Source organism: Phyllopteryx taeniolatus, chromosome 2 (genome assembly GCF_024500385.1).
Source record: "Phyllopteryx taeniolatus isolate TA_2022b chromosome 2, UOR_Ptae_1.2, whole genome shotgun sequence".
NCBI lineage: Eukaryota > Metazoa > Chordata > Actinopteri > Syngnathiformes > Syngnathidae > Phyllopteryx > Phyllopteryx taeniolatus.
In genome coordinates, this window is record NC_084503.1 from 10097202 (window position 1) to 10111541 (window position 14340).

General features: G+C 41.7%; 1 protein-coding gene across 3 annotated transcripts in view; it reads left to right on the forward strand.

Annotated features, from left to right (window-relative positions):
• syt7b (synaptotagmin VIIb) overlaps positions 1-8992 on the forward strand; it is a 156945-nt gene extending 147953 nt beyond the window's left edge. For all 3 annotated transcript variants that reach the window (XM_061759415.1, XM_061759424.1, XM_061759432.1), the window contains 5 exons: positions 2038-2305; positions 3073-3242; positions 3519-3633; positions 3721-3920; positions 7524-8992. In XM_061759415.1, the coding sequence (XP_061615399.1) occupies positions 2038-2305; positions 3073-3242; positions 3519-3633; positions 3721-3920; positions 7524-7628 (858 nt within the window). In that variant the 3' untranslated portion in view covers positions 7629-8992. The remainder of the gene's footprint in view (positions 1-2037; positions 2306-3072; positions 3243-3518; positions 3634-3720; positions 3921-7523) is intronic.
• The last annotated feature ends 5348 nt before the right edge of the window (positions 8993-14340 follow it).

Sequence of the window (14340 nt, forward strand, 5' to 3'; positions counted from 1 at the left end):
AGGTTGCGGACAGGTGTCTTTTATATTGATAACGAGTTCATACAGGTGCCATTAATACAGGAAAGGAGTGGAGGACAGGGGAGCCTCTTAAAGTAGAAGTTACACGTGTGTGAGAGTCAGAAATCTTGCTTTTTTTGAAGGTGACCAAATACTTATTTTCCACTATAATTTGCTAATAAATTCTTTCAAAATCAGAAAATCCAGAAAATGTGATTTTCTGGATTCTTTTTTTTGCCCCTCATTTTGTCTCTCATAGGTGAGGTATACCTATGATGAAAATTACAGACCTCTCTAATCTTTTTAAGTGGGAGAACTTGCGCAATTGGTGGCTGACTAAATAATTCCAATGAAGTTGGGGCGTTGTGTTAAGCATAAATAAAAACACAATACAATTATTTGCAAATCATGTTCAACCTATATTTAATTGAATACACTACAAAGACAAGATATTTAATGTTCAAACTGATAAACTTTGTTGTTTAACAAATAATCATTAACTTAGAACTTTACTACGAAGCCGCGCTGTTGTAACACGTGCAGAATGTGGTTTGGCATTGTCTTGCTGAAATAAGCAGGGGCGTCCATGAAAAAGACGTTGCTTGGATGGCAGCATATGTTTCTCTAAAACCTGTATGTACAACCCCAATTCCAATTAAGTTGGGACGTTGTGTTAAACATAAATAAAAATAGAATACAATGATATGCGAATCACGTTCAACCTATATTTAATTGAGTACAATACAAAGACCAGATATTTCATGTTCAAACTGATAAACTTTATTGTTTTTAGCAAATATTCATTAACTTAGAATTTCATGGCTGCAACACGTTCCAAAAAAGCTGGGACAGGTGGCAAAAAAGACTGAGAAAGTTGAGGAATACTCATCAAACACCTGTTAGGAACATCCCACAGGTGAACAGGCTAATTGGGAATTGGTGGGTGCCATGATTGGGTATAAAAGGAGCTTCCCTGAATTGCTCAGTCATTCACAAGCAAAAATTCCAACCAGTCTATTTTTAACAAACCAGGCTTACTCAAATGTAAACAAGGAATTGTTTACAGCACATTTGAGTACTGTACGGTACTGTTTTTGTGACGTTACTTTCAGTCTGCGGCTGATGATGTTTTCTCCCAACATGTTGCTGCTCTTGCAAAAAATTGGGGTATAGTTTCCCTTTAATGTGCATTTTTTCATGAAAACTAACACATATGCCTCTTGGTGTCTTCAGTTTTTTTTTTTTTTTTTTGTTGGTTTTACAAATGGTATTTCTTTGTCACTCAAGCTACATTTACCATTAATGACACATTAGGGTTAGGGTTAGATTAGTCTCATTATGTTGTTCCAAAACACCAGAGGGATCTGTGATCTGAAGTGCCAGGATGCGGGAGCCATTTTGCAGTCACGTAGTAAACGACAGATATATAGATGGTGTTATTTTTGAGGTGATAATTTATTTTGTCAGAATTAATTTCTAATTCTACAAGTACAGAGCAAAATACAACTAAAGGGAAAAGGGAGGAAAATCTATTTTCTTCTCAAGAAAGCTGAGGCAAATAGCGAGAGATTACACAGGGTGAATGTACCAGACTAACATGAACCGTTACTAAGTACTTTCATGGGCCAAGTGTGAGATTCGGGAGACTTTCCAAATCAGAATGTTAATCCCAATATGTGATGCACCAATTTGTAATTAATTTGGTATCGCAAAGTTTGACTCACAGTTCGAAGCGGCGGGCAAGGATGTTGCGTGGCATGAGGAGGAAGTTTGCCTTGAGCGCCAACTTGAAGGTATGCGTGCCCAGTATGATTGAATTGAATAACAAATCCACACGAAAGGGTTTGTTAAGCTGTTGTTTCAAAGGTTACAGTCAAGTATTGAGTAACCCGTTTCTGGAATTGCCCGTTTTCTTTTACTCTCAAAATATTAATTATTTTTTTAACAGGTGTAATTTATCAAATCATTCAGAAAGGTGCTGGCAGACATCATGTAATTCTCTTCATGCGCTAAGAGTAGACTGTCTTTGTCATCTTCCAGTTGTCTCCAGGCTCAGAAGAAGACGAACATGAGGGTCCAGTGTGTGAGAAGTTGGGTCGCATTCAGTTCAGCGTGGGATACAGCTTTCAGGACTCCACTCTCACTGTCAAAATCCTCAAGGGCCAGGAATTGCCTGCCAAGGACTTTTCCGGCACTTCTGACCCCTTTGTCAAACTCTATCTGCTGCCTGACAAGAAGCACAAACTGGAGACCAAAGTAAAGCGGAAGAATCTGAACCCACACTGGAATGAGACCTTTCTGTTTGAAGGTTTGACTGACAAAAACTTTTTTTTTATTGATAATGACCATTGCATGGATTTCTTTATTTAATACCAGTGAGAGAAAGAAAACATTTTTGCATGTATGATCGCTCACAGCATAGAACGTTGCCGAGTGATTACCACACCTGCCTATAAGTTCTGAGGTTCCTCTTTCAAATCACGGCTCTCTCCTTAATGTGGGGAGTTTGCATCTTCGCTCTGTGCTTAGGTAGGTTTTCTGCAGGTAGTCCAGGTTCCTCTGACATCCCAAATACATGTCAGCGTGGTAGATTCCTTAAAGACGCAAACATTTGAATAGATGTGAGTATGAATGGTTGTTTGTCTTCATGTGTTCTGCAATTGAGTCGTGACCAGTCCTGGGTGTACACCTCACTTCCTCTTGCCCGAAGTCAGCTTGGATGAGCTCACCCTTGACCCTAATGAGGACAAGCGCTATAGAGAATTGTTGGGTTTCTCATTTGAACAAACACACATTATGTAACATATTCTTGATGATTCGGGATGATTTCCCGAAGAGGAAATCTTATTACATTGAAAGTTTCTACTCGTTGCTGATTATTTGAACATTAGATTGTGGATTCTACTTGTGTGTCCGTTTCTTTCTTCTTCTTTTCTTTTCTTTTTTTTAAACTTTGCTGTCTTTATTTTCAAGTCTCTTTGGAGGGGGAAGCACACACATAAAGCATTGAAAAAAATCTCATCACCTTTACTCAATGAACATTATTAACAGCAGCTGTGTCCATTTCTATTTCAGGATTCCCCTTTGAGAAAGTGGTCCAGAGAACTCTATACCTGCAGGTTCTCGATTATGACCGCTTCAGTAGGAATGACCCCATCGGAGAGGTGTCCATCCCCCTCAACAAATTGGATTTGGCCAACATGCAGACTTTTTGGAAGGAGTTGAAACCATGTAGTGATGGCAGCGTGAGTAAAGGGGAGAAAGGAGGTGGCAGAAGGGATAGAGTGGGAGGAGGGGAGATGGGACAGAATGTAATGGGTGATGTCATTGCTGGCTGCTGTGACAGTCCCGGGGGAGATATGGTGATGTACCAGTGGGAGAGGATAGAAGGGAATACTGAGCGGCTGACAGGTTGGTGGATTGAACACAGACTGCTGAAGGAAAACACAGTAAGAAGAAGGGAGAACAATTGAAAAAAGCATTAAAAATAAACAGGTCACTGTTGTGTATGATTTCTCCAGGGAAGCCGAGGGGATCTGTTGGTGTCTCTGTGCTACAACCCCACCGCCAACACTATAACTGTGAGCATTGTCAAAGCCCGCAACCTCAAAGCCATGGACATTGGAGGCACATCTGGTAAACACGCTCCTTTAATTGGTTCCCTCATGCATCGTCAATGATCCAATTCAATACAAGGTTAACAATTAATATTCTTCTTCCCAGACCCGTATGTGAAGGTGTGGTTGATGAACAAGGACAAGCGTGTGGAGAAGAAGAAGACGGTGGTAATGAAGCGTTGTCTAAACCCTGTTTTCAACGAGTCCTTTCCCTTTGACGTGCCTGCCCACGTGCTGAGGGAGACCACCATCATTATCACTGTCATGGACAAGGACAGGCTTAGTCGCAATGATGTCATTGGGAAGGTATCTCCTTCCCTCCTCTTCGCTCCTTACTTGCCTGTTCCTCTTCCTGTGTGTGTTTTTGACTCCAAGACAGGGAAGCGACAATTAATCACCCAGCTAGTCTCTACTGACCCCTGCTGGTCCATATCACGCAGCCTCATAGTAGATAAAGGTCATCACCTACGAGCAATTTAGAGTCTTCAATGAGCCTACCATGCATGTTTTTGGGATGTGGGAGGAAACCCACACAGGTACGGGGAAAACATGCAAACTCCACATCGTGCCCAGGCGATCAGGAGTTGACATATAAGGAACACAAGTGGTAGCAGGAAGGGCTTGAGAATGGTTCAAAGAGGTGTTAGAAACAAATGTTATACAGGGAAAGATATAGATTGACAGTAAGAGTTTGTTACCTCTCCCACATCTGGTGTCATTCATTGTGAAGCAGCAAAATTTCAGTCCTGGACGAATGTGAATTGGTCCAAATAAAGGGCCCCTGCCCGAATCTTGAGTGAATTCAAAACCCTTGTAATCTTGTGTAGTGGTCACACCAACATAAGGGAGAGATTAACCTCTTTCTGCATGTATAGTTTGGTTCAGAGCCTGCAGATCAATAAAAGAACTTAGGACGCGAAGAAAAAGAGATGATGAGTTGGGAGAGGATAAGGGTGATGATATGTGGATTTGCTGCCGCATGAGATATATAACTGCAAACATAACTATTGAAACGATTTTGAGAAGGGCGTAGAGAAACCAAACATTCATATTATAGAAAGTGAAATTAGTAGAGGTGGTGGCTCGTTCGTGCAATCATAGAAACCCGTCGTAAGCGTCACACTTTGTGAGGTTGTCAACTGTCAAGGTGGGAGCATCAGTTCACATTTTAACACACATTTTTGTCACAACAATTATGAAAGTTGATGCTGAACCACCGAGGAAGGGAGGAAGGAAGTAGTCTGGCAATCGAAGGACTTTCTTCCATTGGATAAAATCCGCCTCAGCATTTTTTGTCTAAGGGATTCCAATGAACAGTCAGTTATGCATAATTACTGATCCAAGACCTGCAATAACTCATGCCCAAACGTAACATCTGTATCATTATTAGATTATTTTTCTCTGAAGTTTTGGGGTTTGAAATTTAGAAATAAAAATTTGCTGACTGTATGCCAGTATCATTTAAGAATTTCAGTAAGGCCCATGTGTGCCTTTTTCAACCATAAACATATTGTCTACAAGTCCTGTAATTTCTGTAATTTGTAATATATATACTGCATGTGGGCGGCACTTGTTAGCACATCTGCCTCACGATTCAGAGGACCGGGGTTCAAATCCCGGCCCCGCTTGTGTGGAGTTTGCATGCTCTCTCCGTGCCTGCGAATGGTTGTTTGTTTCTATGTGCCCTGCGATTGGCTGGCGACCAGTTCAGGGTATACTCTACCTCTCGCCCGAAGATAGCTGGGATAGGCTCCAGCATGCCCGCAACCCTTGTGAGAATAAGCAGTACGGAAAATGGATGGATGGATATACTGCATGTGGGAAACCACCACATCATACCATGTTGACCTAATGACAAATGTCTTTATCGCTTTAGATGTCAACCCAAATAAGTAAATGTTCCATAAAGAGTTCAAAATTATAGACATTAAATGTTTGTAGAACAATCATCATATGTATCACTATGATGATGCCAATATTGGTGCTGTGTTTGCAGCCTGTTGAATTGGCTCCAAATGAATCTATAAATTCAGATTTTGTGGCAATCAATTGTGTCAAATACAACAATAATGCAACGTGTGATGCGACTTGTGCTGCCAAGCACAAAAATAAAACATTCCACTGGCTTTGTATTCCAGAGTACAAAACAAGACAAAAAAAATAAAACTAAACCAACAAAACAAAACAAAAACAAATCCAAACCAGTCCAAAAAACAATAACAAACCACTCTAGACATCATCCCTCCTTTTGAAAAAGTGACACATGGTTCCACCAGGCTCACTTTAGCAAAATACAAAAACAAAAAAAAACATTCTCGACAACCAAAAAGCGGTTAATACTGGACGGAATTTGGCATAATGGGTATCGACTCAAATACTGAAAAAATACCGTCAACATCGTCCACGCTAAGTGGATGTTGGCACTGTTGGGGATGGGCAGTTTAGGTTCAATTGAATCGGCGGATAGTTCCTGATTAACCCCTGCTGATTTGCTGGTGGCCCATTAGGTGGGATTTGACTTGGGACTCAGGAAATGTCAAGGAAGTGGAAAATAACTTTGTGCATGGAGTTCAATTCGTAAGAAGGGCGCAATGCAAAGCACGTGTTCTTTGACAAAAGTTAAACAATAAAGGTTCCCAATTAGTCGTGCGCTGACAAATAAACAAAAGGCTTGCATCCTTCTAATCGCGCTGAAGTTTGCACCGCCAGAGAAATGTGCAGCCTTTCGGTTAGAAGAGAGAACACAACACAAAAAAAGAAAAATCATAAAATCATCTCAAAATATCATAATGAAATGCAATTTGCAGCATATAACATCCCTTTTAAGGATCAAATATCTCATGTTGAAAATGTATTTTATGTACTAATTGTACTATATTTAACTTTGAATGCACACTGATAATTATCCCAATATAATAACTTAATTCAATCAATATTATTATTCTGTGTGAATGTTGAATTGCACTTTTCTAAGATTTTGAGCAGCCTCCTTTTGTCTTTTTTTTCTTGTTATCAGTAAGCTACTCCCTTTCAGGTCTCTCGGCCTCATTCTCACTGCTTCATAAAAACAAAACAAATCAGTCCCAAGTCGAGATCAGCAGCACACCATCCCCATTATACACAGTGTTGCTGGTGCACTGCTTCCCCCTTCTGAGATACCAGATGGTGGGCCAGAATTTTCTCAAAGCTGTCTGGAAGTCATTCATCCACCCCAAACAACTCCTCCCACACCCGAGATTTTGCATCTGCGACCACTAAAGCGGGATTCTACTTGGCCTGCCGATACGCATCAGCTGCCTCAGGAGTCCCACTCGGCCAAAAAGGCCCAATCGGACTCCTTCTGCTTGACAGAATCCCTCACCGTCCATTCCCACCAACTGGTTTGGGGATTGCTGCCACAACAGCCAACGGACCACCTTACTGCCACAGCTTCAGTCGGCCACTTCAACAGTGATGGCAGGAATAATGGCCCACTTGGACTCAATGACCCCCGTCTTCCCAGGACATGATCGAGGTTCTGTCGGAGGTGGGAGTTGAAACTCTTTCTGACAGGGGACTCTGCTAGATGTTCTCAGCAGACCCTCACAAAACGTTTGGGTCTCCCACATCGAACCGGTATACCCAGACCCATTGTCAGATTGAATGTGCTTTGCAATACACCATCACCACAATACATTTTTTTCCTAAAGGTATTGCTCAGAAATGATCATTTTAATGTTCTATCGTCTGCTTTGGATTTGTTGATGTCTGATTTAAATATCAGTCTTGGCGTTAAAGGCGGAACTCAGCTGAAGACTCAGTGTGACTCTTATATTGTCTGTATTTAGTAGTTTGCCAGGATCTTCTCAAAAAGCCATTACTCTTTTGGTGACACTGTACATGAGCTAACATTGTCTCTTCTCCTCACAGATTTATCTCTCATGGAAGAGTGGTCCTGCGGAGGTAAAACATTGGAAAGACATGATGGGTCATCCACGCACTGCCGTGGCCCAGTGGCATGCACTCAAGGCCTGAGGGAGCGAGCAGGCTCTCTTCCCCCTGCCCTCGGCACACATCTCCTGCTCTCTAGCTGCAGTCGAGGGGCTGTAGACAGTGTGTGTCACCTCTTTGTTCTCAGGCCTCTTTGAAATCCTGTACTCCTAAATTTCACCCCTTGTAAAGCAGTGATACCCACTTGACCCCCTCTCATTCCTCTGACCTTAAATGTATTTGATGTCCACCCACTTTCTCTTTGTACTGTCTTTATGAGAGGTTTCTTTTTTGTTCACGATACCACTGTGTCTTTCTTGTCAGCCACTCCTAGTGATAAACACCAGAGCAGTACCTCTTGCCACACAAGAATGCAAATTGTTAACCAAAAACGGATGAAAACATGAATGCAAAACTCCTGTATGGTGATAACCGTAGTGGTCAGACACGGCGAATGGCCCTTGCCCCATCTGATGTTGGAGTGAGGAAGCGTCCCTCTCACTTGCTCTACTCTGCTGTTGCTGTCACTGCCAGTCTATATCCTGATAATGCCCCAAGCATCAGGGAGCATCATTTAAAACTGAATGGATGTCAAGTGGACTTTTCCTTTTTGCTCTGGCAGCTGTGTAATCATTTACCTTGGCTGGAACTCCTTGTTGTCTGTGCGTGCCGTGGGTGATGTGCTTGTGACCCCAAATGATATTCTGGAACAATTTAAAGAAAAAGAAAAAAAGAAAAAAAAAAGGAGGATCCAATGACAAAACCTCCAGTACTGGGCCACAAAGGTATAGCATAAAAACACTGTCCTGGTTTCTTGGACAGAATAAAAGTGATTGCTGTGTTATCTTTTTGTTTCCATAAAATAGCTAAGACTCAAGGTGTTCTTCCAGACAGAGAAAATAAGCAAAAGCCAGCTTCACAATGTGGAAGTTTGCAATAAGGTTTGCGTGCATCGTAGATGAATGAGGGAGCACTTTGAGCTCTAAAAGGTGTTGATGATAAAAAAAATATTGATTCTAGATTGATAAAATGATGCATTTTAATAATTATTATTCCAAAGAAAACTCAGTCATTTCAGTCAAAATTTTCATTAGGCAGTGTTCTCAAGTTTGAACACCCTTGACAATTGTAGTAAAACTGCATGATTAGAGTGTTGTTAAAAAATTAAAGCTTTTTGTCAGATGATTCAAAATAAATCCAAAAAGGTCAACTTTTGCCTTATTCTTCAACTGCCAAATGTAACTCTTTGCCAGGAGCAGATGAAGTTTGGTCCATCTGGATTTTGGTCCATTCTGGAATTTTGTCTTCCAGTTATTTTTTTTCATTGGTCTAGAACCCCAAAAAATCCCTGCTCTTAAGTTCTTATTTTTATTGTATTTTGTGAATGAATAAAGGAAAGTCTCATGTTAGTTTGTGTGTTTGCGTACATGCATGTGTGTGGGTCCATGTTTAATAACACTGTTTAGTAGTTTCACTTTGTTTGCAATATGGGAGTTGAAAAAAAACATTTTTTCCTGTCTTTAAGTTTTTTTTTGTCTGCTCTTATAGGTGGAATTGATGGAACAACCCTCTCTTAATAATAAATAACAGGGTTATTTTCACATTTTATAATGGCAGCTGAAAGCTTGACAGATTTTTGGTTTTGGTCAAAGCAGCTAACAGCACGATTTTTGGCATTGATCCAAAACACCCCCACCATGCACACATGCTATCTGGCACAACGTGCTCCATGTCCAGATCCCACCATGCTTTGCTGCTCACCATATGCACTCTCTGCATGCGCCAAAGAGGAAAGGTGCAACAAGACATAGTCATCACCTCTCTGCATCACGACAGGTCAGCGGAGCATGTCACATCATCCCAAAATAACCTGCAACGTAGTTGTTTGTGCTGATGGCCATGTGTGATAAACAACACTGATGACAGAGAATTAGATTCCAAAGGTATACTACCTTAATTAATGCAGCTACAAATTCTAGTTAGCTGTCAGGGTTACAATTTTCTTTTTAGTATAGACACTATCATCTTGGGACAATTTAGTGGACAATGGCTGTCTATCCAGTCATATTTAATGCACACATTGTATAAATTAGAAGGAAATGTTTAGTATGGACAGTATTCATTGGGTAGATCTTTCTGATTTTGGCCCATGTTTGAATGTTACACATCTGTAAGGTGCACAGTGAAATATTAACCTTTTGTTTCTTCTTTTTTTTTTTTGGTAGTTATGGTTTTTAAATTAGTCCCTGGTGGTCTAGTGGTTAGGATTCGGCACTCTCACCGCCGTAGCCTGGGATCGATTCCCGGTCAGGGAACATTAATTCTTAAGGCGTCACGGTGGTCGACTGGTTAGCACATCTGCTTCACAGTTCTGAGGACCGGGGTTCGAATCCCGACCCCACCTGTGTAGAGTTTTCATGTTCTCCCTGTGCCTGCGTGGGTTTTCTCCGGGTACTCCCACATCCCAAATACAAGCATGGTAGGTTGATTGAAGACTCTAAATTGCCCTTTGGTGTGAATGTGAGTGCGAATGGTTGTTTGTTTCTACGTGCCCTGCGATTGGCTGGCGACCAGTTGGGGCGTACCCCGCCTCTCGCCCAAAGATAGCTGGGATAGGCTCCAGTGCACCCGCGACCCTAGTGAGGATAAGTGGAATAGAAGATGAATGAATGAATTAATGTTTTTAAATCCATCCTTTCCTCCATCCATACATTAACTAGCTAAGGTAAAGGTAAATTCTGTGAGGAAAATCTCCCAACTCAAAATTATCACAGTGCACGTCTATTGGAAGTGAAATTCTCCAGCAGTTTTGCTGAAATGTGCTTTTAAAGGTCTGCATTTACTTAAACTTGTTGCCGTTTAGGAAACAGGCATACTCTAGAAATCTATATGTGCATTCTTTTGGGCTTATTACTGGACTATAAAGTTGTAATAGTCATGTGCCAAGGAAACAAAACAATCTTAAATTATTTTATTTTCATGTACAGTTAAGCCACAAATTATTCAAACACTGAATTAAGATGAATATGTCTATGTTTGAGCATGCATCACCCCAAGATGAGAACAATAGCACACTAGCCGACGACTTGAACACCTTCCACTGCAGATTTGAAAAGGACACTTTCACACCCCACACCCACCCAGCCGCACCACCGACCACAATCACAGCTCTGACATCTGCGTTAACCATCCACAAACAGGATGTGAGACACATCTTCAAACAACAAAAGATTAACAAAGCGGCAGGCCCAGACCATGTGTCCCCATCCTGGCTCAAAGTCTGCGCAGACCAGCTAGCTCCAGTCTTCACACACATCTTCAATAGATCTCTGGAACTGTGCATAGTACCATCCTGTTTCAAACGCTCCACCATCATTCCAGTCCCCAAGAAACCTACAATCTCGGGACTAAATGACTACAGGCCTGTCGTCTTGACATCTGTGGTCATGAAGTCATTTGAACGTCTCGTGCTGGACCACCATAAGAGCGTCACAGGTCCACTGCTGGACCACCTGCAGTTTGCCTACAGAGTGAACAGGTCTGCGGATGATGCAGTCAACATGGGACTGCACTTCTTCCTAGAACACCTGGACAGTGCAGGGACCTACGCAAAGATCCTGTTCGTGGACTTCAGCTCAGCGTTCAACACCATCATCCCTGAACTCCTTTCCTCCAACCTTCTCCAACTCAGCGTCTCGCCTGACCATCTGCCATTGGATTTATAGCTTCCTGATGGGCAGGACACAGCAGGTGAGGCTGGGGGAGACCACCTCAGCCTCACGCAGCATCAGCACTGGGGCACCCCAAGGATGTGTCCTCTCTCCGCTGCTCTTCTCTCTACACGAACGACTGCACCTCAACCCACCCGGCTGTCAAACTCCTGAAGTTTGCAGATGACACCACTCCCAACGGCCTCATCAAGGACAGTGATGAGTCCCCATATCGACAGGAAGTGGAGCGGCTGGAGCTGTGGTGCGGCCGACACAACCTGGAGCTGAACACGCTCAAGACTGTAGAGATGATCATGGAGTTCAGGAGGCATCCTTCGCCACAGCTGCCCCTCACGCTGTCCAGCTGCCTTGTGTCAACCGTCGAGACCTTCAGTTTCCTAGGAATTACAGTCGCTCAGGACCTGACGTGGCCGATCAACATCAACTCCTTCCTCAAAAAGGCCCAGCAGAGGATGTACTTCCTGCGGCTTCTGAGGAAGCACAGCTTGACACAGGAGCTGCTGATGCAGTTCTACACAGCGGTCATTGAATCAGTCCTGTGTTCTTCCATCACAGTCTGGTTTGGTGCTGCTACAAAAAAGAACAAACTCCGACTCCAACGGACAATCAAAACTGCTGAAAAGATTGTCGGTACCCCTCTACCCACCCTTGAGGACTTGCACGCTGCCAGAACTAAGACAAGAGCATGCAAAATCCTCTCGGACCCTCCAAGTTGTCCCAGATTATGGCGCTACTAGTCACTTTAAACTGCATACACTCCTTGAAGTCTCGGCGCCCTTTGCACAATGGTCATTGCACCGGACTATTGCTATATTAGTCATTCAAACTGCTCTAAGTGCTAGAGGCCTCTGCATCTTTTTGCACAATTGTCAAAAAAAATAAAAATTATTGTACCGGTATTACAAGATAACTAGCAACCTTGCTTATTGCTCAGTGACTTTTTTTTTTTTTGTCAATGTCTTTATGTCTCGAAAGTGTTCTCTGTCAATTGACTGTCTGTTGTCGTACTAGAGCGGCTCCAACTACCGGAGATAAATTCCTTGTGTGTTTTTTGGACATACTTTGCGAATAAAGATGATTCTGATTCTGATGTTCTTTACATACTTGCGTGGGTTTTCTTGGTGTTTAAGTGTGGACATACGGTCATGTCTGGTTAAGTGAATGCTGGTATGCGCTGCTGCTGCTCACCGGCTTCTTTTAAGATTTTCTTTTACCTGTTCATCCAAGCAGCCTGGCAGAAGACCTTAGACTTTGCTCCACTTTGCTTTTGTCACAGTTTTTTTTATTTTTTACAACCATGTGGACGACCAGGAGAGGTGGGTAGAGTAGCTAAATATTGTACTCAAGTAAGAGTACTGCTACTTTAGAATAAGGTGATTCAAGAAGTATAGTCATCCGAATAATTACTTAAAAGTAAGAAAGTACTCAGTGAAAAATCTACTCAAGTACTGAGTAACTCGTGAGTAACTTCTGACTTAGGTTTTAAATCAGAGCATGAACGTGAAATAAAAACGATATAAAATATGAATGTGAAAATTCAGATATTGCAGAACAATATCATTTAATCTAAAACATGAATACAATCTTTGTAAAATTACAAACTAAGGCAAATTGAGCTCCAATAAATGGTCTGATACTCAATTGTTTCAACAGGACAATACTGTAGGTTCACCAGGCAGATTACAAAAACAGGAACAAGGCTGCAGTGGATATAAAAAGTATACACACCCCTTGAATTTTTGTGTTCAAGGTTTTTGTGTTGTATGAGAATTTTGACCAAGAGCAATCATTTTAAAACTTTTTCCACCATTAATGTGACCTCGAATTTCTACAACTCAACTGATATATTTTTGTCTCTTTTTGAGAGGGGAGGTGAAAATAAACAACTGAAATGAACTTGAATTTGATTGACTTGGACTTGACGATTAACTTGCTGCCTTCTTGGCCACGTAACCAATGCAAAAGAGATGTTCTGTTTAAACTGGTCTTTTACCTGGTAAAATAAAGTTTAAATAAAAATAAATCTGGTTGCACAAGGATGTACTCCCTCTTATAACTGGCTTGTGGCTCTGTTCAGAAGTAACAGATCACTTTAAAACTCAGGTTTAATGGGAGTCCACACGCACCTGCCACGTTTAACACATTCACTGCCACTGTTTGCTTTAGAAGTCAACTATCCATGTTAACTGGGAGGGCTGGCACTGAATGAGATAAGTGGAAAAAAACAGCACATGCATAGGGCCTTACAGAAACATTATTTGCTTTATCCACTAAAATGACTGAATGAAGAAGCTGTTTGATGACCAGACTTATTGATAAAGTGTGTCTGTAAGAGCAAGACAGACAAAGAGAGAGAACAGAATGTACATCTGCAACTTACCGCAAGGTGTTTTCTCAAATTAGAAGTGGGCTGAAATGTCCAAGTTTGGGCAATGACAAAACTAAGCTGCACATTAAAGCTGTTGTTTTTCGTAGTCTGTAATGTAAACACGAGTTTTACGCGGCTGTCACAACTCACTTTGATTGGCCTGCGAAGCCCAATAGAAGACTTTGCGTCTGGACATGTGACTTTCTTGTGTCGTTTGAACTTGAACTTGAATCAAACGTCACTGTGGTAATCACGGTGGATTGGAGCAACAGCGCCCGATGCGGAAGTCGAAAACGAAAGTCTAAAAATAGATTGCGCCCACAATTATTGATACAGCGGCTGAAATAAGTATTCAACACATCACCATTTTTTTCTCACTACATATATTTCCAAGGGTGCTATTGACATGACAATTTCTCCAGATGTTGGGAACAATCCAAGTAATCCATACCTATAAAGAAAGTAGAACAAATACGCTCAGAAATTGAGTTATGTGTAATACTGTGACAGGACACGGGTAAAAAGTATTGAACACGTCAACTGGTATTTATTTAATACTTTGTACAAAAGCCTTTGTTTGCAATGACAGCTTCAAGATACCTCCTGTATGGAGAAACTAGTCGCATGCATTGCTCTGGTGTGATTTTGGCCCATTCCT